General features: G+C 49.6%; 1 protein-coding gene across 10 annotated transcripts in view; it reads left to right on the top strand.

Moving 5' to 3' along the window:
* cep112 (centrosomal protein 112) overlaps window positions 1-27137 on the top strand; it is an 804780-nt gene that overhangs the window by 441479 nt on the left and 336164 nt on the right. For all 10 annotated transcript variants that reach the window (XR_011936273.1, XM_072483741.1, XM_072483748.1 and 7 more), the window contains one exon: window positions 12276-12411. Coding sequence is in view for 9 of the 10 variants with exons in the window: in XM_072483741.1 (XP_072339842.1) it covers window positions 12276-12411 (136 nt within the window). In the remaining variant the exon portion in view is untranslated. The remainder of the gene's footprint in view (window positions 1-12275; window positions 12412-27137) is intronic.

A 27137-nucleotide genomic window follows, 5' to 3' on the forward strand; every position in this document is an offset into this window, starting at 1 on the left:
CACTCATGTAATAGTTTTATATGCAGTGGGGGTTGTCCATGGACTCTTTGTATCTCCAAATAGTCATAATATGCCCATCCTTCACCTTTAATCCTTTGCTTAATTATTGCTCCATTTACAACAGTTCATGATCTGGTTGATTTGGGATGTTGACCGAGTTAGAGTTCTGTATTGTTCCCTTTTTTCCTTGCTTTCCACAAAAAGATGACAAGGTCGAGCACTTAAGGGCAGGGTTTCTCCACTGCTACACTGTGCATGTATACAATTCTCATTAAATTGGAATTAACAGTGGATTTCCTTCCAGCGGCAAAATCCACTTGACTAAACTCTCACCATTGAATACTGTGCAGCTGCAGACCAGTATTCTATCATTCAGGGGTTCCGTGTACTGCAGCATTTCTTGAGTCAGTGACAGAATGTTAGTGAACAACCCTATATTTGTACTATGTCTAAAAAAACTCAGTAGCATGAACAGCAACATATCAGGAGCCAAGCCATGCATGTCCCAGCTGTTTGAAGTAACAGTAGCAATATCTGAATTTGAATAAAATGCAAAATACGGCAGAAGCTGGAAATCATAAATGAAATGTGGAGCAACGGAAGTCAGTCACTCAATCTTTCAGGTTCAAAACCCTTACGAACATATAGACCAGAAAAGACACCCACAACAATCTAATCTGCCCCACATACTTGCCTTCCTCAGAACTGACCCACCGAGCCCTTGCTTTGACTTTTTTCAATTTGAATACATGGCACATCAACAGCAGTACTGTAAGAGCCAGCAGCACTTACATTTAAAATGTATCAAAGCAGCATTCCCATTCCCTGCAGAAAAGATTTTTCAAAGGAAAATCAGACTGTCAGACAAAGGAAGGAATCTAGAGAAGTGGAAGTGCGCAAATTAATTTCTTATTAAAGAGTGCAAAACCCAACTTCAAAGGTGCTGTCATGAATGAAGAATTCAGTTTAGATGTTTACGCTTTGCTGTACATACCCTTTGAATTACTCATTGATTTCCTCTCTGGCCATTTGTTACAGTAGAGCCACTCCAGTCTGCATTGAGCATTAGCATAATCCTGTCTTTCTGCAACACAGACAATGGCTGAGAATGGGCTGGGAGTGGTTGGTACTTCTTGCTCCTGTAAATGATGCTACTGGAAAGAGGAATTACATATTGTGTAGAATATAGGGAAGACTGAAAGGCACCTGTAGTTGTTCAGATCTCTCCTCTAATGACTGATGTGTTGGGTGCTCTGCTACACAGACGAACCAACACGGTTGCGGATGGTACAACTCAGTTTTATTACTAACATATATTTACAGTGGTAAACTGGTTACTGTGGTTCGATCATAACCCTTGAACCTGTGGACCTATTTCTAACACTATCTTGGAGTGGTACTCAGCACATGGTGGATGTCTGAGTGGCTTGCTGTGAGCTCTGTGCCCTGAGCTGTCTCCTGCTGGGATTCCCCGGGAAGTGTTATGTTCCCCGTTTTATAGTGTGTATGCTCTTGGCTGTGGTGTTGTGTGTGTATTGATTGGTCCGTTGATCTGTCCATCAGTATGTATGTATGTTTGCACCATGATGTTTACCTGAATATCATGACATCCCCCTTTTTTTTTACAAGAACATGTGCCTATGTGGTTATAAATAGAGATGTGTACTGAGTGCAGCTGAATGTGTGTGTGTGCAATATCTACAGCATGTACATGAGGCTAAACTATATACAAGGGGCGATGTCAGGTGCGACATCGCAACGAGGTTGTACCATAAACAAAAGACTGGTAAATGTTGAACGCCAAAACGAACTCCTGTAACGACAAGGAAAAATAGAAACATATTAACACAGTGGTATTATGCATCAGTGAGTTCAATGCTCAAACAGGCTCATCAGTCCAGTCTAGTAGGTGGGCGACGAATTTGGGTTGACCACCTCAAGGGTGGGTTAGGATCCACCGGCTGAGGAATGGGCCTGGCCACGGGCGACGACGGATTGGGCATGGCGACAGGAAGCTCCACAAAGTCGACATCAGGAACAACAGGAGGGCGTGGTACCGGTGTAAGTTCCCGTAGCGAGCGTGGAAGCAGGCGAAGAGCCCGGCGATTGCGCCTGCGAATGGGGCCATCAGGCATGCAAACCAGGAACGAGCGGGGAGCCACGTGTCAGAGAACTTCGGCAGGTGCTGACCAGCCACCTTCTGGTAGGTGGATGTGGACGTCGTCTCCAGGCACCAGGGCGGGAAGATCAGTTGCCCGTGTGTCATATGCCATCTTCTGACGAACGCGCTGCTGTTGCATCCTATGCAGTACCGGAGCATGGTTGGTTGTGGGTACCAGAATTGATGTCACAGTGGTCCTGAGGGCCGACCCATTAACAGCTGGGCTGGTGAGAGGCCAATGGCTAGTGGGGCCGAGCGATAGGCTAGCAGGGCTAGGCAGAAATCCGATCCGGTAGCAGCAGCCTTGCAGAGGAACCGCTTGACGATGTGAACGCCCTTCTCCGCCTTTCCATTGGACAGGGGATGCAGAGGGCTGGACGTCACGTGTGTGAAGCCATACAAAGCAGCAAAAGATGACCACTCCTGGCTGGCAAAACAGGGCCCATTGTCCAACATGACAGTAATCGGAATGCCGTGGCGAGCGAAGGTGTCTTTGCAGGCCCTTATGACAGCGGACGATGTCAAATCGTGCAGGCGTATGACCTCTGGATAGTTTGAAAAGTAATCAATGACGATTACATAGTCCCTGTCGAGCGCGTGAAAAAGGTCCACACCCACCTTCGCCCAGGGGGACTTCACCAGCTCATGGGGCTGAAGCGTCTCAGGAGGTTGCGCCGGCTGAAACCTTTGGCAGGTGGGGCAGTTGAGCACTATATTGGCAATGTCATCACTGATGCCCGGCCGGTATACCGCCTCTCGGGCCCTCCGTCTGCACTTCTTGACCCCCAGATGGCCTTTGTGTAGTTGGTCGAGGACCAGCTTGTGCATGCTGTGCGGAATCACAATCCGGTCCAGCTTCATGAGGACACCATCAATGACGGCCAAGTCGTCCCGGACTTTGTAGAACTGCGGGCACTGTCCTTTGAGCCACCCTCCCATCATGTGACACATCACACGTTGTAGAAGGGGGTCAGCCGCAGTCTCCCGGTGAATACGGGCCAGACTGGAGTCGTCGGCTGGCAGATTTGCCGATGTGAAGGCCACCTGCGCTTCGATCTGACAGACGAACCCCTCCGAGTCGGGCGGTGTGCTCACTGCTCTAGATAGGGCATCCGCAATGATAAGGTCCTTTCCCGGGGTGTAGACCAGTTGGACGTCGTACCTCCTGAGTTTGAGTAGGATGCGCTGGAGGCGAGGGGTCATTTCGTTCAGGTCCTTATGTATGATGCTGACCAGGGGGCGATGGTCAGTCTCAACGGTAAACTGGGGGAGACCATACACGTAGTCATGGAACTTGTCTATTCCGGTTAGCAAACCCAGGCACTCCTTTTCGATCTGCGCGTAGCGCTGTTCTGTGGGGGTCATGGCCCGCAAGGCATAGGCGACCGGGGCCCATGACGCAGTGTCATCCCGCTGTAGGAGTACCGCCCCAATGCCGGACTGGCTGGCATCAGTCGAAATTTTAGTGTCACGAGATGTGTCGAAAAACGCCACAGTGGCTGTGGTGAGCTTAATTTTGAGCTCCTCCCATTTCTTCTGGTGTGCGGGCAGCCACTGGAACTCCGTGGACTTGTTGACTAGGTGGCGAAGAGCCGTCATGTGGGAGGCAAGGTTGGGAATGAACTTCCCCAGTAGGTTGACCATGCCTAGGAAGCGTACCACTGCTTTCTTGTCTGCCGGCTGCGGCATGGCTGTAATGGCGTTCACCTTGTCTGCATCCGGATGCACTCCTGACCGGGATATGTGGTCCCCCAGAAACTTCAGCTCGGTTTGGCCGAAAGAGCATTTGGCTCGGTTGAGGCGCAGGCCGATTTCCCGTATCCGCGCAAAGACGCGCTGGAGACGATTGATGTGCTCCTGTGGTGTGGTGGACCAGATGATGACGTCGTCGACGTAGACACGCACCCCTTCAATGCCCTCTATTATCTGTTCCATGATCCTGTGAAAGACCTCTGATGCCGAGATGATGCCAAATGGCATTCTGTTATAGCAGAACCTGCCGAAAGGAATGTTGAAGGTGCACAGCTTCCTGCTGGACTGATCCAGTTGGATCTGCCAGAAACCTTTCGAGGCATCCAGTTTTGTAAAGATTTTAGCCCGGGCCATTTCGCTCGTGATCTCTTCCCGTTTGGGTATGGGGTAGTGTTCCCTCATTATGTTGTTGTTGAGCTCTTTTGGATCAATGCAGATCTGGAGCTCACCAGAGGGCTTCTTAACATACACCATGGAGCTGACCCATGGCGAGGGCTCTGTGACCCGGGATAGCACCCCATGGTCCTGGAGATCCTGCAGCTGCTGCTTGAGGGGGGTCTTTGAGTGGCGCTGGGACCCTGCGAGGTGCGTGAATGACCGGGGTGGCGTCCGGTTTGAGTCGTATTCTGTAGGTATAGGGCAGTGTTCCCATGCTCTTGAATGCTTCCTGGTTGTGGGCGAGGAGCGATTGAAGCTGTGCCCTAAATTCGGCATCCGGGAAGTCTGATGTGCCTTCTGGAGACAGAGCGTGGACCCGCTGCACGAGGTGGAGAACCTTGCATGCCTGTGCGCCTAGCAGGGAGTCCTTTGATGATCCGACTATTTCGAATGACAGTGTGACCGTGTATGTGTTGTGTGTCACCTGGAGCTGGCAGGATCCCATGGCCGGGATAACGTTTCCATTGTAGTCGACCATCTTGCAACGGGGTGGCCAAATTGGTGGTCTGACCTTCATGGCGTAGAAGGCTGACCATGCTATGAGGTTGGCGGAGGCGCCAGTGTCCAGACGGAATGTTATCGGTGATCGGTTGACCGTTAGGGTGGCACACCATTCATCACCCGGATTGACACTGTTCACTTGCAACGGCTGGCGGGTCCTGCCTGGAGACATCCGGTTCCTATCGTCTGTGTCACTGGTCTGGATATCGTCTGGGCACGACTCGTAGTAAGGAGGCTGAATGGTCCGCACACCCCTGCGAGGTTGTCGGAATTGGGGAGCGTCTGCTCGACAGCAGGCAGCGTAGTGGCCCATCTTGCCACAGCGGAGGCATTGGTTTTTTTTGCCGGACATTCCCGCTTTAAATGTGCGGCTCCGCAGTTGCCGCACGTCATGGCGTTCGTTGCACCACCGCGCATGCACAGTTCGGTCTTGCGTCGAGCGCGCCTGCGCATCACGTCGCTCTGCGTTTGCCGGACATTCCCGCTTTAAATGTGCGGCTCCGCAGTTGCCGCACGTCATGGCGTTCGTTGCACCACCGCGCATGCACAGTTCGGTCTTGCGTCGAGCGCGCCTGCGCATCACGTCGCTCTGCGTTTGCCGGACATTCCCGCTTTAAATGTGCGGCTCCGCAGTTGCCGCACGTCATGGCGTTCGTTGCACCACCGCGCATGCACAGTTCGGTCTTGCGTCGAGCGCGCCTGCGCATCACGTCGCTCTGCGTTTGCCGGACATTCCCGCTTTAAATGTGCGGCTCCGCAGTTGCCGCACGTCATGGCGTTCGTTGCACCACCGCGCATGCACAGTTCGGCCTTGCGTCGAGCACGCCTGCATATCACGTCCCTCTGCGTCTACGTCGTTTTTGGCGCGCACAAACGCGGGAGGCCGCGGAAAGCGCGCAAAATGTCCGCCCTCGTCCGGGCCGCGGGCCGGGAAGAACTCGATCGCCTGGACCCGTTCGGCCTCGTAGGACGCCTGCCTTGCCGATCCGGCCGCGTAGGACCCCTGCCGCGCTGATTCGGCCGCTTGAAATTTGGAGTAGCGGCTGGTTGCGTTTTCATGAAGGACACAGGCTTCGATTGCGAAGGCTAGGGTGAGACCTTTAATTTTGAGGAGCTGCTGGTGTAGGGTGCCCGAGGTGACCCCCAAAACAATCTGGACCCGAATCATTGAATCGGAGGTGGTGTCGTAACCGCAGGACTGCGCGAGAATACGGAGGTGTGTAAGGAATGATTGAAAGGGCTCATCCTTACCTTGCAGGCGCTGCTGGAAGGGGTACCTCTCGAAACTCTTGTTTACCTCGACGCTGAAGTGTTGGTCGAGTTTGAGAAGGACCTTCTTGTACTTGGTCTTGTCCTCACCTTCCGCGAACACCAGGGAGTTGTAGACATGGATGGCGTGATGCCCTGCCGTGGAGAGGAGGAGGGCGATTTTCCTGGTGTCCGAAGCGCTTTCCCTTTCGTTGGCTTCTAGGAAAAGCTGGAAGCGCTGTTTGAACAGCTTCCAATTGACGCCGAGGTTTCCAGCGATTTGTAGCGGCTGCGGCGTGCTGACGGTGTCCATGGCGCAGGATGGCAGATTCCTGAGGATTCATAGGTAGGTCTCACAGTTACCGGGTTCCAATCCTGGTACTATGATGTGTTGGGTGCTCTGCTACACAGACGAACCAACACGGTTGCGAATGGTACAACTCAGTTTTATTACTAACATATATTTACAGTGGTAAACTGGTTACTGTGGTTCGATCATAACCCTTGAATCTGTGGACCTATTCCTAACACTATCTTGGAGTGACACTCAGCACATGGTGGATGTCTGAGTGGCTTGCTGTGAGCTGTGTGCCCTGAGCTGTCTCCTGCTGGAATCCCCGGGAAGTGTTGTGTTCCCCGTATTATAGTGTGTATGCTCTTGCCTGTGATTGGCTGTGGTGTTGTGTGTGTATTGATTGGTCCGTTTGCACCATGATGTTTACCTGAATATCATGACAATGACATTTAGGGTTATGTGATAATACTGATGAACATCATATTCAACTATGGGAACCATTACAGCTGAACCCAGTCCTGTTCTTATCCGATGTCCGCAGATGCATATTGTGCTAGGCCCTTCGACCATAGTACCTTGTGATGGCAATTATAACATCCCACCATTATGTAGGCTGAGATAAAAGCTAACCATTGTTGGCAGAATCATGGATCCAGACAGATGCATTCTGCTTTAGGAAGCTATTAGCTATTGGTTTCCAAGACCTTCTGTGTTATCATGAACCACCAAGGTCAAAATTGTGAGACAATTCTCCTTGCTGTAATTGCCCTCAACTCCATCCAATCAGTATACCAACTAGATGTACAAAATAATGGCCTCTCAAATCCAGAGGCCATGTTCCTTTTGTTTATGCTAGGAATGCATCATCCCAGAGCAGCACGGTGGCGCAGTGGTTAGCACTGCTGCCTCATGGCGCCAAGGTCCCAGGTTCGATCTGGGTCACTGTCCAGGTGAAGTTTGCACATTCTCCCCGTGTCTGCGTGGGTTTTACCCCCACAACCCAAAGATGTGCAGGGTTCGTGGGTTGGCCACGCTAAATTACCTCTTAATTGGAAAAAATGAATTGTGTACTCTAAATCACCCCACACTAATTTCACTAGTTAGTGAGATCAGCAAGGGGATGTTTAATTTGACTAATGGTACTAATGAAGAGCTGCCACACTACAGGTTTATTATAGTATCTGTCCAGGAAGGAGGTTGGCCGTGACTCCCCTCCCTGATACCCCTTGGAGTCCCCCCTCAAACAAACAATCCTTTGCGTATGCAGGATGTTTCCCTCACTTGGACCCTCATAGTGGGGCCTATTTGCAATCCCCTGGAGGGCGATGCACCTCATGTCTTTAGATGTACCAGCCTTCACCATTACATTGAACTCCTCCTGAGTCTTGAAAATGGGAATTCCTGATGCAGCGGAGATCCATTACCTAATTCTATCTCCTTGACATCATTGTACTCTGGCTATGCAACAGAGGCCAGGTATGCGGGCTGCTTGTCCTAGTGATGGTGGATCATATCAAACGGCCTGTTATGATTGTTCGTAATAGGCAAAGTACTGACCATACTTAACCAGCCCACACTTGCAAAAGTCAACATAATGTCTATTGTTAGATGTGATTTTGTGACTGGGCAACAGTTGTTGAACAATCCTGAGTGTGCAAGGAATTACAATAACCAATTACAATAATCCCCTCCGCCGGGTCCGCCACATACAACAACAAATCATCCGCATACAGAGATACCCGGTGTTCTTCTCCCCCCCCCCCCCCCCCCCCCCCCCGAGTACTCCCCTCCACTTCCTGGAACCCCTCAATGCTATGGCCAGGGGCTCAATCGCCAGTGCAAACAATAACGGGGACAGAGGGCATCCCTGCCTCGTCTCTCTATGGAGCCGAAAATAATCGGACCCCCGTCCATTCGTGACCACGCTCGCCATCGGGGCCCTATACAGCAACTGTACCCATCTGATATACCCATCTCCAAAGCCAAATCTCCTCAGCACCTCCCACAAATAATCCCACTCCACTCTATCAAATGCTTTCTCGGCATCCATCGCCACCACTATCTCCGCTTCCCCCTCTGGTGGGGGCATCATCATTACCCCTAGCAGCCTCCGTATATTCGTGTTCAGCTGTCTCCCCTTCACAAACCCAGTTTGGTCCTCAAGAGCCACCCCCGGGACACATTCCTCTATTCTCATTGCCATTACCTTGGCCAGAATCTTAGCATCCACATTCAGGAGGGAAATGGGCCTATAGGACCCGCATTGCAGCGGGTCTTTTTCCTTCTTTAGGAGGAGCGATATCGTTGCCTCTGACATAGTCGGGGGCAGCTGCCCCCTTTCCCTAGCCTCATTAAAGGTTCTCATCAGTAGCGGGGCCAGCAAGTCCATATATTTCCTATAAAATTCCACTGGGAATCTGTCTGGTCCCGGGGCCTTCCCCGCCTGCATGCTCCCAGTCCCTTTCACTACTTCCTCCGTCTCAATCTGTGCTCCCAGTTCCGCCCTCTCCTGCTCCTCCACCTTAGGAAATTCCAGCTGATCCAGAAAGCACATCATTCTCTCCTTCCCTTCCGGGGGCTGAGCTTCATATAATCTTTCATAAAATGCCTTGAACACTCCATTCACTCTCTCCGCTCCCCGCTCCATCTCTCCCTCCTCATCTCTCACCCCCCCCTATCTCCCTCACTGCTCCCCTTTTCCTCAGTTGGTGGGCCAGCAACCTGCTCGCCTTCTCCCCATATTCGTACTGTACACACTGTGCCTTCCTCCATTGTGCCTCTGCATTACCCGTAGTCAACAAGTCAAATTCTACATGTAGCCTTTGCCTTTCCCTGTACAGTCCCTCCTCCGGTGCCTCCGCATATTGTCTGTCCACCCTCAAAAGTTCTTTCAACAACCGCTCCCTTTCCCTACCCTCCTGCTTTCCTTTTATGTGCCCTGATAGATATCAGCTCCCCTCTAACCACTGCCTTCAACACCTCCCAGACCACTCCCACCTTAACCTCCCCATTGTCATTGAGTTCCAAGTACCTTTCAATACACCCCCTCACCCTTAAACACACCCCTTCATCTGCCAATAATCCCATGTCCATTCTCCAGGGTGGGTGCTGTTCTTTTTCCTCCCCTATCTCCAAGTCCACCCAATGTGGAGCGTGGTCCGAGATAGCTATAGCCGTGTACTCCGTCCCCGTCACCTTCGGGATCAGTGCCCTTCCCAAAACAAAAAAATCTATCCGTGAATAAACTTTGTGGACATAGGAGAAAAACGAAAACTCCTTACTCCTAGGTCTACTAAATCTCTAGGGGTCTACTCCTCCCATCTGCTCCATAAAGTCCTTGAGCACCCTAGCTGCAGCTGGCCTCCTTCCGGTCCTGGACCTCGATCTATCCAGCCCTGGGTCTAGCACCGTATTAAAATCTCCACCCATTACCAACTTTCCCGCCTCTAGGTCCGGGATGCGTTCCAACATACGCCTCATAAAATTGGCATCATCCCAGTTCGGGGCATATACGTTCACTAAAACCACCGCCTCCCCTTGCAATCTGCCACTCACCATCACGTATCTGCCCCCACTATCCGCCACTATGGTCTTTGCCTCAAACATTACCCGCTTCCTCACTAATATAGCCACCCCCCTATTTTTTGCGTCTAGCCCCGAATGAAACACCTGCCCCACCCATCCTTTGCGTAGTCTGACCTGGTCTATCAGTTTCAGATGCGTCTCCTGTAGCATAACCACATCTGCCTTAAGTTTCTTTAGGTGTGCAAGTACCCGTGCCCTCTTAATCGACCCGTTCAGCCCTCTCACATTCCACGTGATCAGCCGGGTTGGGGGGCTCTTTACCACCCCCCCCCCCTTGTCGACTAGTCATCTCCTTTTTCAATCCAGCTCCTCACCCGGTTCCCACCCGTTTCTCCCCCCAACGGCGCCCTCCCGCCCCGACCACCCCACCCCATACCAGCTCCCCCTTCTCCCCAGCAGCAGCAACCCAGTTAACCCCCCCCCCCCCCCCCCCCCCCCCCGCTAGATCCTTTTCTAGCGTAATTGCACCCCCCATGTTGCTCCCAGAAGTGAGCAAACTCTGGCCGACCTCGGCTTCCCCCCGTGACCTCGGCCCCCACTGTGCGACGCCCCCTCCTTCCTGCTACCCTGTTCCCGCCATGATTACCATAGCGCGGGAACAAAGCCCGCATTTCCCATTTGGCCCCACCCCCAATGGCCGGCGCCCCCAGCTCCTCATCCTCCCTCCCCCACGACATGGGGAAGAGAGAAAAGTTACAGGGTCACAGGTTTAACAACTTGGGAAATCATCTCTTCCCCCTTTTCTCCCCCCCCTTCACCCCACCACTTTGTCCCAAACGTTCTTTTTCTAGCCCGCTTATTTCAGTTTCTCATCGACAATAAATGTCCACGCCTCTTCTGCCGTTTCAAAGTAGTGGTGTTTCCCTTGATGTGTGACCCACAGTCTTGCCGGCTGCAGCATTCCAAATTTAACCTTCCTTTTGTGCAGCACCGCCTTGGCCCGATTAAAGCTTGCCCTCCTTCTCGCCACCTCCGCACTCCAATCTTGATATACGCGGATCACCGCGTTCTCCCACCTACTGCTCCGGGTTTTCTTTGCCCATCTGAGGACCATCTCTCTGTCCTTGTATCGGAGAAATCTCACCACTATGGCTCGAGGAATTTCTCCAGCCCTCGGTCTTCGCGCCATAACTCGATAAGCTCCCTCCACCTCCAATGGGCCCGTCGGGGCCTCCAATCCCATTAACGAGTGAAGTATCGTGCTCACATATGCCCCGACGTCTGCCCCTTCTGCACCTTCGGGAAGACCAAGAATCCTTAAATTCTTCCTCCTCGCATTATTCTCCAGCACCTCCAGCCTTTCCACACACCTTTTGTGTTGTGCCTCGTGCATCTCTGTCTTCACCACCAGGCCCTGTATTTCGTCCTCATTCTCAGCAGCCTTTGCCTTCACGACCCGAAGCTCCTGCTCCTGGGTCTTTTGCTCCTCCTTTAGCCCTTCAATCGCCTGTAATATCGGGGCCAACAGCTCCTTCTTCATCTCCTTTTTAAGTTCTTCCACGCAGCGCCGCAGGAACTCTTGTTGGTCAGGGCTCCATATTAAACTGCCACCTTCCGACGCCATCTTGCTTTGTGCTTGCCTTCCTTGCCGCTGCTCTAGAGGATCCACCGCAATCTGGCCACTTTCCTCTCCTTTTTCCATCCGTGTCCTGGGGGGATTCCCTTCTGGTTTACCGCACAGTGTTTTTAGCCGTTAAAATTGCCGTTGGGGCTCCTATTAAGAGCCCAAAAGTCCGTTCCACCGGGAGCTGCCGAAACATGCGACTTAGCTGGTCATCGCCGCACCCGGAAGTCACCCTGGTTCAATATCTTAACCTTTGTTGAGTGCTGACCAGGTGGCCATAACAGGTGGCCCAAGTTTAAGGAGGGTGGACTGTGGGAGATCAGCCAGGAGTACATTTGGATGGTCAAGTCTAGAGGGAATGAAGGCATAATGAGTGGCAGCAGATGAGCTGAGACAGTTGGATGATGTAACAGAGTACTGAAGCCCAGCAGTGAGCTAAACACCCAGGCAATTTGTTCTGGTCGTTAGTTGAAAGATGTGTTGGCAGTGATACCTGCCGAATATTTCTGGTTCTTGTTTGAATAGTGCCAGGGATCTTCTACCGGCACCTGGGCAGAGAGAGCCTCTGTTCTTCAGAAAGATAACACTTCTCTGGGAGAGCAGCATTTCTGGTTTGAATCTCATCTGACACAACGTTTTATTACATGAAGATAAGTTTAATGGTGGGTTTATTCTGTGAGACTTAAGGTGCCTATAAACAGTATATTACTGAAATATTTATGCTTATTTAGTGAAAAAGAAGACCAACTGACCAGGGTGACCGAGATGCAGAAGCTCCAAGCCCAGAAGGCAGATGCAGCTTTGGAAGAATTCAAGAGACAGGTGGAGCTGAATTCTGAGAAGGTTTATTCTGAAATGAAACAGCAGGTGAAACTTCTGCCATTTATGCCAAGGAATGTTTGAGTTTTTGTGCTGGGCTGTTTCTGTTTTTATTAGGCAAGTGCAGGTTTTCACAATCAACTAACTACCTCCGAAATTTTATTTCGGCACCGGAGACAGAACATGTACTTCAGTTGCTCCAAGTTAAACCACTCTCAACAGCAGGTTTTCATAAACTACATTTAAAATGTGAAAAATTGAAAATGAATCACTGTATTTTGAGGTGACTTCATTGCAAGCTGCTGACTTAGCACAACTTCCAACTATTAAATGAGATAGATTGGCATCTCTTTCAAATCGACTAGATTTTTCAAACACATCTTTTCTCCTCACCTTGTTCTGACCCTGCAGGCCATGTACCAGTTCTGGCTGAGAAATCAGGAAAGCTTTTGGCTCTTGACCCAGTGTTGAGATTGAACTAGCAATAGCACTCTTCAATTTCCTCCTCCTGCACAGTACCAGCCCTTGGCCTCCACCAGACATCTCCCAAGATAGTTACAGCTGAGATCAGAGACCCTGCGGAATGGGGAGCTCCGTCTTCATCCCTTCAATCTATGGCACAGCTTTAATTTTCCATTAGTAGTAAAGTACACGGTGCCATTACAGAAAGCGTGAAATGATCTATTTTCCAGCAGTGATACCTCTCCATGCTAAGTACATAAAAAAAGGTGCTCTAGCGAGATAAGCAGTCCCAAGACTCCTGGCTGGAGAAAACAGGCTGGCATAAACCCTGAAGCTGCAAAACAAAGTATGTCATTAGATGCGGAGTAGCAGAGGTTCACATGGCTTTAATCCACCTGTTTTCCTCAGTTATTTTAAGTGTGTGCTACTCCCCAATCAGTGTATATTGAATTCTAACTAACAGTAAACATGTGCTTAAAGAATGTCATGCAGAATGTGGCAATGTTACCAGCAGAATATTCAACTTTAAAACTCAAACCAACCTTCTTTCAAAACTGTGGCAACAGCACATTTTATGCTCCTCATCCGGGCTTATGTTGGCTGCTTCTAGGAATTCTTCTCTACTATTCATTTGGCAGCAATGTATATTATTAGCCAAATGTTTTAGCCACAGTGATGCAATATAATCTGCAAATTCCATTTTCTCCCACACTTGATGAGAAGCGCATGGGTATGAGGGGACTTACACATCATGAAGCATGTTATTTTCAATGGTAATAATCTGAAAATGCTGGAAGTATAAAGTTGGCTTGTGGGCATTCCCAAGGGAAAAGACATGTAAACTTGCAGCAGTAGCCTGTAGACACTTTATGGGTGAGATTCTCCGCTTGGGAGACTATGAGCGCAATCTTTCCAAAAGGGAACAAAGTTCCTGAGCGAGTGAATTTAGTTGCATGTTTCCCGGCGCTCGCTTTAAATAAGTGGCCTAAATGAGGAACGCGTGCCGAGGCCGCACATAGCCCCGATCTTTACTTTTTTACAATGGGGAGCTGATCTCCTAGGCCTCGAAAAGAATCCCAAACCGCCCCCCCCCAGCCCGAATGCAACGGGGGTCCCCCGCCCCCCACCCACACTGGGCAACTCCGCCACGATCGTGCGCACACAAAAAATGACAGCTTGGCACCCTGGCAGTGTCACCTGGCACTGTCAGGGTGCCAAGCTGGCAATGCCAGGATACCCAAATGGCATGCAGCTGGGGGCTCCGATCCCCTTGGAGACCCCCACGAGTGCCATTCCATCTGGTCCCTGTTTGTGGCGACCAGTCCCAAACGACCCTCATCCGAGGTGCCCAAGGCGAAGGGATTGAATCCCAAAGCCTCAGGTACCTTGGGAATCTGCACATTAGAGAGAGGCGTGCTGCCTCGCTCTGATATACAGATTTGCTAAAAGGTGATCCCGCATATTGTGGGCGGGATTCTCCTTGCAACGTCTCGCGAGATTGAGTTGAATGTTCAGGGAGTGGAACTGAACATACAGCTTGTGTGTGACAACCACATGAAGATCATGCACGTGTGTGCACACTTCCCAGGGAATATGCACGACAGTTACATCCTGGGGCAGTCAGACATCCCTGGCCTCTTCGAGGACCACCCCAGGATGGGAAGCTGGCCCTTGGGGGGTAAGGGATACCCTCTGAAGACCTGGCTAATGACGCCAGTATGGAGGCCAGAGATCAAAGCGCAGACCCAATACAACGAGGCCCACGTAGCCACCCGGGCTATCATTGAGTGGTGCATTGGACTGCTCAAAATGCAGTTCCGATGCCTCGGCTGCTTCTGTGATGCCCTGCAGGAGTGTCGCACGCTTTGTGATTGTCTGCTGTGTCCTACACAAAATGGTACAGCAACAGGGCAACGTGCTGGAGGTTGGGGATGAGGAACATGTGCCCATCTCCGAGGAGGAGGACGAGGATGATGAGGAGGCGCTGGACCAGCAGGGGCATGAGGACGTGCCTGGGGATGGTCGCAGACCAGCCAGAGGCTGCGGGACAGGCAGCAGCGGCGAAGGTCCGGCAAGCCCGGAGGGCTAGGGATCCCTCATATTTGCCCGCTTCACTTAGGATGTGGCCTGGCCCATCATCGCTACCTTACCCACACCCCCACTCACACCCATCAACTGCACGCGTTGTGCCTGGGGAGGGGGATACCTGGAGTGATGGGCCAATGGTTTGGAGGTCAGCCCGCATTGCGAACGAAAGTGACAGAAGCGACACTGATTGTGGTGAAGGGTTTATAATGTGTCACAGATGTGCAAAAATGTCCCACTCTCCCGAAGATGCCGCCCCACTCTCCTCACCCCCCATACACCTCCCCTCACCCCCTACCTACGCCCTGCCCTCCCTCCATCAGTGCCCTCACTGATCCTCAACGTACTCAGCCTTCCTAGCTCTACTGCTACGTCGGGGTGTGTCCCCAGGATGCGCATCGGAGGTGGAGGCAGCCAGCTGCTTACCACTTCCTGTGGCCTTCAATCCCCGTGGCAGGTGTCCTCTGGGAGCTCTGGTGCCAGAGGGCCACAGCAAGACGGACAGTCTACTGAGGCCCTCAGCCACAGCAGTCATCAACTGCTCCATGCCTTGGACACCTTCACTCATGCTACCGACATCGTGCACCAGGCTCTCCACTGCTGTCGCCACCCGAGCAGTATTGGCCTCAGTGACATGTATTGCTGGCGACATCTCCTGCGGCCGTAGCCTCTGGGACTCCTCCAAACGACTATGCACCTGCTGGAGCGTCGCTGACATCTCTCTCTGAATGTCACAGCTGCTCCCCAACAGATCTATCAGCTCTGGAATAGCATGGTCCATGGGCTCAGCATCTGGCTGTGACCTAGTTGGGTCCTGGGAACCAGCAGACCTCCGACTGCTGTCTCGCCTGGGAGTTACTGCCTCCACCTTATGTACATCTGCAACTTTGTGGTGCTCATTATATTTTGCCCCAGCAGCTTGACCACCGAGGTGTGTGTTTCTGCACTGGTGGAGGGTGGAGATGACAGCTGTGATGCGTCAATCATGGCATCCTCGGGCTCTCCTCCTAAATGGTCTAGTGGGAGGCAGGGGAGAGGGCCACCCCGGATGGGCCGGCGCCTTCGGCTGGAGGATCTTCGGGAGAATGGACATGTGATCAGTGGGAAGGATGTGTCAGTGTGTATGGCAATAACAACACGCGTTCCTCTGGGTGGGGCTCGGTGGATCCTCACCACCTGGGTGTGCACCGACATCCACATTGGTGACCGCTCCATCCTCAGCCTCCCCTGTCACCTCCAGGGCCCGTTCCTCGAAGGTCATGATGATTCTTATGTCGGGCACCCTTCCGCCAGTTTGGGCCCTCGTCCAGTGACTGTGGGAGCTTCCCCTGCGGAGTCTCAGAGGGGGCATCAGTAGTCGCATCCGTGGTTCACAGTGGTGGCTGCGTGCTGAAGGAAGGATTGGGGAGCTGTTTGGATGGAGGGGGAGGGCGAAGGGAGGGTTGGGGCCTGCACGGACACCAATGTCAGACTCCTATTTATCGACTACAGCTCAGCCTTCAACACCATCATTCCTACGAAACTCATCTCCAAACTTCGTGGCCTTGGCCTCGGCTCCTCCCTCTGTGACTGGATCCTGAACTTTCTAACCCACAGACCACAATCAGTAAAGGTAGGCAACAACACCTCCTCCACGATCATCCTCAACACCGGTGCCCCACAAGGCTGTGTCCTCAGCCCCCTACTATACTCCTTATATACCTATGACTGTGTGGCCAAAATCCCCTCCAACTCGATCTTCAAATTTCCTGATGACACCACCGCAGTGGGTCGGATTTCGAACAATGACGAGACAGAGTACAGGAATGAGATAGAGAATCTGGTGAACTGGTGCAACGACAATAATCTCTCCCTCAATGTCAACAAAACAAAGGAGATTATCGTCGACTTTAGGAAGCGTAGTGGAGAACATGCCCCTGTCTACATCAATGGGAGCGAAGTAAAAATGTTCGAGAGCTTCACGTTCTTAGGTGTACAGATCACCAACAGCCTGTCCTGGTCCCCCCATGCCAACACTATAGTTAAGAAAGCCCACCAACGACTCTACTTTCTCAGAAGACTGAGGAAATTTGGCATGTCAGCTACGACCCTCACCAACTTCTACAGATGCACCATAGAAAGCATTATTTCTGGTTGTATCACAGCTTGGTATGGAGCCTGCTCCACCCAAGACCGCCAGAAACTACAAAAGGTTGTGAATGTAGCCCAGTCCATCACGCAAACCAGCCTCCCATCTATTGACTCTATCTGTAATTCCCGCTGCCTCAAAGGCAGCCAGCATAATTAAAGACCCCACTCACCCCGGACATACTCTCTTCCACCTCCTTCCATCACAAAAAAGATACCAAAGTTTGAGGTCACGTACCAACCGACTCAAGAACCGCTTCTTCCCTACTGCCATCAGACTTTTGAATGGACCTACCTCGTATTAAATTGATCCTTTCTCTACACCTTGCTATAACTGTAACATTATATTCTGCAGTCTCTCCTTCCTTCCCTATGTTCGGAATGCATTATTTGTACAGCATGCAAGAAACAATACTTTTCACTGTATACTACTACATGTGACAATAATAAATCAAATCAAATTAAACGGAGGGTTGGGGAGTGGATGCTCGCATGGGGGCGGAAAGGCCTTAGGGGGTGAAATGTGCTGCCCTGTGTAGGTCGTTGACCTTCTTACAACACTGGAGGTCAGTCCTTCCTGAGCTGAGGGCCGCTGCCACTTCGTCCCAGGCCACATTCACTGCCCTGTGGCTCATCCTCCGGGACCCTCGGGGGAACAGGACTTCCTTCCTGTCCTCCACCACATCTAGGAGCCTCCCCAGTTCTTCATCTCCAAATCATGGGACCGGTCTTCTCGGCGCCATGGCTGTGAGCTGAGTGGGGTTGGCTGTGCAAGTGCTCTTTAAATGCTGCTGAACCTTGTTAGTGGGGGGCACGTTCCTGGAAAATCGGCTGGCGTGCCTTCACTTGCGATGTGAAGCCCATGGGGCCTCGTTAAATGGACCAATTAACATTGAATAGTGTTCCCAGCCTTGCCAGGCTGAGCGCCGGGAAGCTCACAGCAGTTCCCGCTTGCTACCACACTTAGAAATATTTCTGGAGAATCGCGCCCTCAGAAATTGGAAGCAGTTCAGACAGTAATAATCTCTTTGTGCCAGTAGGCTTAGATTCAACATTTAGGTCACGGAGGGGAAGGATTTAGAGAGGGTTGGAGAGGTGTTTGTGGAGGAAAGGTTTGCCAGCTTTGAGGAGCTGTCAGAAAAATTTCAACTCCTTCAGACCAATTTGTTTAGATATTTCCAGATTTGCAGTTTTTTTGCGTAAGACTTTTTCTTCTTTTCCCTTGGCAGCATTGTTCTCCCAGTTGGACAGGATTATATCTTTGGCTGAGTCTGGTGAGCAGAGTATTTCAGGTATTTACGGCCAGAGCCAGCTCCTATCAGCGGAGTTGGCTCTGTGAATGAGGTGAAGGTGAAATGGGAGGGTGAACTGATCCTATTCTGGATGAAGAGCGAGGCTCTTCTCAGGGTCAACTCCACGTCCTCCTGTGCTTGGCTCAGTTTGATCCAGTTCAAGATGGTGCACAGGGCTCATCTTACCAAGGCGAGGATGAGTGGGTTTTCTTCGGGATAGATGACTGGTGTGAGTGATGTTCTCGGGCTGGCTAACCATACTCATACGTTCTTGTCGTGTCCCAAGTCATTGAGCTTTTGGATCTCCTTCTTCAATACCATGTCAGAGATTCTTAATGTTGAACTGGAGCCTTGTCTGCTGATGGCCATTTTTTGGGTATCGGACAGGGGTGAAGGCAGATGTCCTTACCTTTGCCTCATTATTAGCCCGGAGGCGCGTTCTGCTTGGATGGAGGCGTCCTACTCCACCCAGTGCCTCAGCCTCGTTGGGTGACCACATTTGGAGACTGTCAAGAACACTATTAGGGGGTCGGTACAAGGGTTCTACTTAAGATGGCAGCCATTCATTTCCTTTTCAAAGAGTTTGTCACTGTCAGTTGTTAAGGGGGTTTCTTTTAATATTGGAGGGTTAAAATTGGATGTGTTCTTGATTGTTGATTGTACTTCTTTTACGTTGTGACTTGATGCATTTATTTTATAGTATATTATTATGTTATTTTGTTATAATGAAAGAGTTTTCAGTAAAAATATTTTTAAAAGAATTTTATATCCGGACAGCACGGTGGCGCAGTGGCTAGCGCTGGGGTTACGGCACTGAGGACCCGGGTTCGAATCCCGGCCCTGGGTCACTGTCCGTGTGGAGTTTGCACATTCTCCCCGTATCTGTGTGGGCTACACCCCCACAACCCAAAGATGTGCAGGTTAAGTGGATTGGCCATGCTAAATTGCCCCTTAATTGGGAGGAAAAAATCGGGTCGTCTAAATTTACAAAAAAAATATTTTATTCCACCGTACCGTAATGTTACTCATCAAAGGGAGATTTGAATAAAGGTCAGGCAATCACGCTATTACCTGTTGGAATTCATTTTCATTAGATGTCCCTCGATTCAAGGATGGCTTTTACTCAGGGTTGTGAGTTTCTGCCCTCGCCCTTCATGTGACAGCAGGCTGATTTCTGACCCACAAATCTTTGGGCACAATGGGGCAGGATTTCCCATGAGATCGTGGAATCCAGAGTGCAGAATTTGTTTCCTTTTCTTTCCTTCTCTTCCACCATTCAATAACACGTTGTGACTCAAAAGCATGGTGCAGTTGATGGACAAGTTGTCAGAATTTTGAATAATTGAGAGCAAGCAGCTCCCAGTCATTAACGACAATGCTGCTCTTCAAGGAGAGCTTCAGAGTGTCTTTGAAGTGTTTTTTTTTTGTCCTCGCACGGAACATTGGCCATTTGAGAGTTGAGAAAACCAGGACCTGGCAGCGGAGATGTTTTTCAGCCATCTTAACACAGTATCCAGTTCATCAAAATTGATTTTTAAGGAATTTTGCCTGAATATTTGTGAAACATTTGTTCAATGGTCCTCCCACTGAATCCAAAGGATATGATGGAGGCGTTGATGGAATTCGCTCTCTTACGCGTCGTTGATACACCATCCAGGTCTCATTACAGTCTGGTGACATGGTCATAGATAGAAGCTTCAGGGATGTAGTTACTCCGAAGAATAAAGATAGATGGGTGACGGTGAGAGGGGCTGGGAGGAAGCAGTCAGTACAGGGATCCCCTGTGGTCGTTCCCCTCAACAAGTATACCACTTTGGATACTGTTGGGGCGGGGGGGGGACGACTTACCAGGGGTAAGCCATGGGGTACAGGTCTCTGGCACAGAGTCTGTCCCTGTTGCTCAGAAGGGAAGGGGGGAGAGGAGTAGAGCATTAGTCATTGGAGACTCCATAGTTAGGGGGATAGATAGGACATTCTGTGGGAACGAGAGTGACTCGCGGTTGGTGTATTGCCTCCCAGGTGCCAGGGTGCGTGATGTCTCGGATCGTGTTTTTGGGATCCTTAAGGGGGAGGGGGAGCAACCCCAAGTCGTGGTCCACATCGGTACCAACGACATAGGTAGGAAAAGGGATAGGGATGTAAGGCAGGAATTCAGGGAGCTAGGGTGGAAGCTTAGATCTAGGACAAACAGAGTTATTATCTCTGGGTTGTTACCCATGTCACGTGATAGCGAGACGAGGAATAGGGAGAGAGAGGAGTTGAACACGTGGCTACAGGGATGGTGCAGGAGGGAGGGTTTCAGATTTCTGGATAATTGGGGCTCATTCTGGGGTCGGTGGGACCTCTACAAACGGGATGGTCTACACCTGGACCAGAGTTGCAGGAGTGTACTGGCAGGCAGGAAGGTGGTTTAAAGTGTGTCTTCAATGCCAGGAGCATCCGGAATAAGATGGGTGAACTTGCGGCATGGGTTGGTACCTGGGACTTCGATGTTGTGGCCATTTCGGAGACATGGATAGAGCAGGGACAGGAATGGTTGTTGCAGGTGCCGGGGTTTAGATATTTCAGTAAGCACAGGGAAGGTGGTAAAAGAAGGGGAGGGATGGCATTGTTAGTCAAGGACAGTATTACGGTGGCAGAAAGGACGTTTGATGAGGACTCGTCTACTGAGGTAATATGGGCTGAGGTGAGAAACAGGAAAGGAGAGGTCACCCTGTTAGGGGTTTTCCATAGGCCTCCGAAAAGTTCCAGAGATGGAGAGGAAAGGATTGCAAATAGGATTTGCGAAAGCAACAGGGTAGTTGTTATGGGGGACTTTAACTTTCCAAATATTGACTGGAAACGCTATAGTTCGAGTACTTTAGATGGGTCCGTTTTCGTCCAATGTGTGCAGGAGGGTTTCCTGACACAGTATGTAGATAGGCCAACGAAAGGCGAGGCCATATTGGTTTTGGTACTGGGTAATGAACCAGGAAAGGTGTTCGATTTGGAGGTAGGTAGGGTGAGGGACTGTTTAGCACAGGGCTAAATTGCTGGCTTTGGAAACAGACCAAGGCAGGCCAGCAGTACGGTTCGATTCCCGTAACAGCCTCGCCGAACAGGCGCCGGAATGTGGCGACTCGGGGCTTTTCACAGTAACCTCATTTGAAGCCTACTTGTGACAATAAGCGATTTTCATTTCATTCATTTCATTTCATAGGTGAGCCCTTTGGTGATAGTGACCACAATTCGATTACATTTACTTTAGTGATGGAAAGGGATAGGTATATACCGCAGGGCAAGAGTTATATCTGGGGGAAAGGCAATTATGATGCGATGAGGCAAGACTTAGGATGCATCGGATGGAGAGGAAAGCTTCAGGGGATGGGCAAAATGGAAATGTGGAGCTTGTTCAAGGAACAGCGACTGCATGTCCTTGATAAATATGTACCTGTCAGGCAGGGAAGAAGTGGTCGAGCAAGGGAACCGTGGTTTACTAAAGCAGTCAAAACACTTGTCAAGAGGAAGAAGGAGGCTTATGTAAAGATGAGACATGAAGGTTCAGTTAGGGCACTCGAGAGTTACAAGTTAGCCAGGAAGGACCTAAAGAGAGAGCTAAGAGCCAGGAAGGGACATGAGAAGCCTTTGGCAGGTAGGATCAAGGATAACCCTAAAGCTTTCTATAGATATGTCCGGAATAAACAAATGACTAGGGTAAGAGTAGGGCCTGTCAAGGACAGTAGTGGGAAGTTGTGCTTGGAGTCCGAGGAGATAGGAGAGGTGCTAAATGAATATTTTTCGTCAGTATTCACACAGGAAAAAGACAATGTTGTCGAGGAGAATACTGAGATTCAGGCTACTAGACTAGAAGGGCTTGAGGTTCATAAGGAGGAGGTGTTAGCAATTCTGGAAAGTGTGAAAATAGATAAGTCCCCTGGGCCGGATGGGATTTATCCTAGGATTCTCTGGGAAGCTAGGGAGGAGATTGCTGAGCCTTTGGTTTTGATCTTTAAGTCATCTTTGTCTACAGGAATAGTGCCAGAAGACTGGCAACATGGTTTTGTGCAGTTTTGTGCATGGTTTTATTACCAACTTAATAGAATTCTTTGAGGAAGTAACAAAGTTGATTAATGAGGGAAGGGCTGTAGATGTCATATACATGGACTTCAGTAAGGCATTTGATTGGTAGGCTGATGGAGAAAGTGAAGTCTCATGGGTCCATGATGTACTAGCTAGATGGATAAAGAACTGGCTGGGCAACAGGAGACAGAGAGTAGTAGTGGAAGGGAGTTTCTTAAAATGGAGAACTGTGACTACTGGTGTTCCACAGGATGCGTGCTGGGACCACTGTTGTTTGTGATATACATAAATGATCTGGAGGAATGTATAGGTTGTCATGTGAGAGGACCTTTAAGAAATGGATGTTTAAGCAATGTACCTTTAAGAAATGGAGCTGATCATATTACTGAAGTGATGTCAGAGGGTGGGGAGAGCTGAGCTCACTTCTGCTTTTGGTTTCAGTTTGAGGAGAAAGCTGGGAGTGTCTGTGTGTTTTGCTGAGAGTTGCAGGAAGAAAAGACCGAGCTGGTCTGTTGATGTCTGCAAATCCAAAGACTATAAATATAATGTAACCTCATGTCTGTTTTTGAAGGTTTGAAGTCTTTTGAAAAGGAACAGTTTGAAGGATTATTTAGTGTTGTAGTCTTTTGTGGTTATATTTGAAGTAATGGATGTTAAGATATTCAATGTTTGTTTTTAAAAGGTTAAATTGTGCTCATAGAATAAACATTGTTTTGTTTTAAAAACCATTTGTCCATAATTGCTGTATCACACCTGGAGAGTACGCCGTGTGCTTCCCACACCGCAATCTATTCAAAGTTGTGGGTCGGCTGAACTCCATGAAACACTTTGGGGTTCTGTAAACCCGGACCCACAACAAGGTGGCCTGATTAGCAAGTTTGCAGATGACACTAAGATTGGTGGAGTAGCAGATAGTGAAGGGGACTGTCAGAGAATACAACAGAATATAGGTAGATTGGAGAGTTGGGCGGAGAAATGGCAGATGGAGTTCAATCCTGGAAAATGCGAGGTGATGCATTTTGGAAGATCCAATTCAGGAGCAAACTATACGGTAAAATGAAAAAGCCCTGGGGAAAATTGATGTACAGAGAGATCTGGGTGTTCAGGTCCATTGTACCCTGAAGGTGGCTGCGCAGGTCGATAGAGTGGTCAAGAAGGCATACGGCATGCTTTCCTTCATCGGAAGGGGTATTGAGTACAAGAGTTGGCAGGTCATGTTACAGTTGTATAAGACTTTGGTTCGGCCACATTTGGAATACTGCGTACAGTTCTGGTCGCCACATTGCCAAAAGGATGTGGATGCTTTGGAGAAGGTGCAGAGGAGGTTCACCAGGATGTTGCCTGGTATGGAGGGCGCTAGCTTTGAAGAGAGGTTAAGTAGATTAGGATTATTTTCATTAGAAAGACGGAGGTTGAGGGGGGACCTCATTGAGGTCTACAAAATCATGAGAGGTATAGACAGGGTAGATAGCAAGAAGCTTTTTCCCAGATTGGAGGACTCCATTACTAAGGGTCACGAGTTCTAAGGTGAGAGGGGAAAAGTTTAAGGGAGATAGGCGTCAAAAGTTCTTTACGCAGAGGGTGGTGGGTGCCTGGAACGCATTGCCGTCGGAGGTGGTAGAGGCAGGCACGATAACGTCATTTAAGATGTATCTAGACAGATACATGAATGGGCAGGGAGCAGAGGGATACAGATCCTTAGAAAATAGGCGACAGTTTTAGATAGAGGATCTGGATCAGCGCAGGCTTGGAGGGCCAAAGGGCTTGTTCCTGTGCTGTAATTTTTCTTTGTTCTTTGTTCTTAGCACAAGAAAGCCACTCAACCGTGTAAATTCATGAACTTTTATTTGGTATTGTATAATCATCACTGTCATCATGACTTGTACATGTCATCCCTTATCGACCTATTTTGTTCAATTTTCTTTAACAAAGTGCAGAAAATGTGTAACATGAAAAAAGGGTGATATGCATCACTGTAAATACACAAGGGGTTAATGTAACTACACTACAACTAAGTAAATACTAGAGGGAGCACCAGAGACGTCATAACATGCAGACACAGCTAATGAACACATAGAATAGGACACGACCAATGGCAGTCAAGACACCCAGAGGTGACACTACCACAAGGGGGCATTACACAACCCATATATAAGGACAGGGCACACATGCTCTGTCTCTTTCCACAGGTGACACTTAGAGTAGGACAGGGGCAGATCAGAAGCATCACACCCACCACGTGGCTGAGAGCAGACTGGTTAATTAGACTGAGTTCCTATAGCAAGATTAGCAGGAGAGTCGAAGTCATGGAGAACTGTGCTACTGGTTCAGTAAATCAGATTGAACTAACTTCAAGGTCTGGAGTATCTTTTGGTTAAAGCTGCATCCAGTTGCAGCCTGTGTTATCGCAGAGTACATAACACAACACTCATAAACACAAAAACCATCCTGGGAGCGAAGGGGATTTTATCCATTTGACCTTGGTCGATACACGGCCCTGATAGCTTCAAAAAGCTTTGCATGTCATGACAGCCAGCATATTGTTGGTTCTTTCAGGCTTTTTCTTCCCACCACATGTCCTTTATCTTCTGGATTTGTCTCAGGGTGTCAGCCTTGAGCTGTTGGAATGTTGCCTTCTTGACTTGCAACCTTGATTTGTTCTGCCAGACAATGAAGGCCGCTCATTTTTGTTCCAGGAATTCAACAAGTTTGAGAATTTACGCATACCAAGTACTTGTATCAGTTATTAGACTGGAATAAATGAGAAGCAATTGGACAAGTCATTAAACTGGTGAAACAATTTTTTGGAATATGATTCTTAATCATTTTGCTAACTGTCTGAGTCAGTGCAATTATATAAAACAGAGAAAAGGGCATGGAAAATAGATGAAAGCCAGAATGAGAAACCTCACAGAACCTGCTAGCTATGACGACAGATACATTTATAATCATGTATCCCTGCTGTGCACAAAACAATACTTTCTTTTTTTTAAAAAATATTTTATTGAAAATTTTTGGTCAACCAACCCAGTACATTGTGCATCCTTTACACAATATTATAACAACACAAATAACAATGACCTATTTTATAAACAGAAAATGAATAAATAATAAATAACAAAAATGAAAACTGACCCTAATTGGCAACTGCCTTATCACAAGTAACACTCTCCAAAAATATAATTTAACAGTCCAATATATAATTATCTGTAGCAACGACCTATACATATTATACAGCATATATTAACAACCCTGAGAGTCCTTCTGGTTCCTCCCCCCCCCCCTCCCCCCCCCCCGATCCTGGGCTGCTGCTGCTGCCTTCTTTTTTCCATTCCATCTATCTTTCTGCGAGGTATTCGACGAACGGTTGCCACCGCCTGGTGAACCCTTGAGCCGACCCCCTTAGAACGAACTTAATCCGCTCTAGCTTTATAAACCCTGCCATGTCATTTATCCAGGTCTCCACCCCCGGGGGCTTGGCTTCTTTCCACATTAGCAATATCCTGCGCCGGGCTACTAGGGACGCAAAGGCCAAAACATCGGCCTCTCTCGCCTCCTGCACTCCCGGCTCTTGTGCAACCCCAAATATAGCCAACCCCCAGCTTGGTTCGACCCAGACCCCCACTACTTTTGAAAGCACCTTTGTCACCCCCATCCAAAACCCCTGTAGTGCCGGGCATGACCAAAATATATGGGTATGATTCGCTGGGCTTCTCGAGCACCTCGCACACCTATCCTCCACCCCAAAAAATTTACTGAGCCGTGCTCCAGTCATATGTGCCCTGTGTAATACCTTAAACTGAATCAGGCTTAGCCTGTCACACGAGGACGACGAGTTTACCCTGCTTAGGGCATCTGCCCACAGCCCCTCCTCGATCTCCTCCCCCAGCTCTTCTTCCCATTTCCCTTTTAGTTCATCTACCATAGTCTCCCCTTCGTCCCTCATTTCCCTATATATATCTGACACCTTACCATCCCCCACCCATGTCTTTGAGATCACTCTGTCCTGCACCTCTTGTGTCGGGAGCTGCGGGAATTCCCTCACCTGTTGCCTCGCAAAAGCCCTCAGTTGCATATACCTGAATGCATTCCCTTGGGGCAACCCATATTTCTCGGTCAGCGCTCCCAGACTCGCAAACTTCCCATCCACAAACAGATCTTTCAGTTGCGTTATTCCTGTTCTTTGCCACGTTCCATATCCCCCATCCATTCCCCCCAGGGCAAACCTATGGTTGTTTCTTATCGGGGACCCTCCCAAGGCTCCAGTCTTTCCCCTATGCCGTCTCCACTGTCCCCAAATCTTCAGTGTAGCCACCACCACCGGGCTTGTGGTGTAGTTCCTCGGTGAGAACGGCAATGGGGCTGTCACCATAGCCTGTAGGCTAGTCCCCCTACAGGACGCCCTCTCTAATCTCTTCCACGCCGCTTCCTCCTCCTCTCCCATCCACTTACTCACCATTGAAATATTAGCGGCCCAATAATACTCACTTAGGCTCGGTAGTGCCAGCCCCCCCCTATCCCTGCTACGCTGTAAGAATCCCTTCCTCACTCTCGGGGTCTTCCCGGCCCATACAAAACCCATGATGCTCTTTTCAATCCTTTTTAAAAAAGCCTTCGTGATCACCACCGGGAGGCACTGAAACACAAAGAGGAATCTCGGGAGGACCACCATCTTAACCGCCTGCACCCTCTCTGCCAGTGACAGGGATACCATATCCCATCTCTTGAAATCCTCCTCCATTTGTTCCA

Source organism: Scyliorhinus torazame, chromosome 18 (genome assembly GCF_047496885.1).
Source record: "Scyliorhinus torazame isolate Kashiwa2021f chromosome 18, sScyTor2.1, whole genome shotgun sequence".
Classification (NCBI taxonomy): Eukaryota; Metazoa; Chordata; class Chondrichthyes; order Carcharhiniformes; family Scyliorhinidae; genus Scyliorhinus; species Scyliorhinus torazame.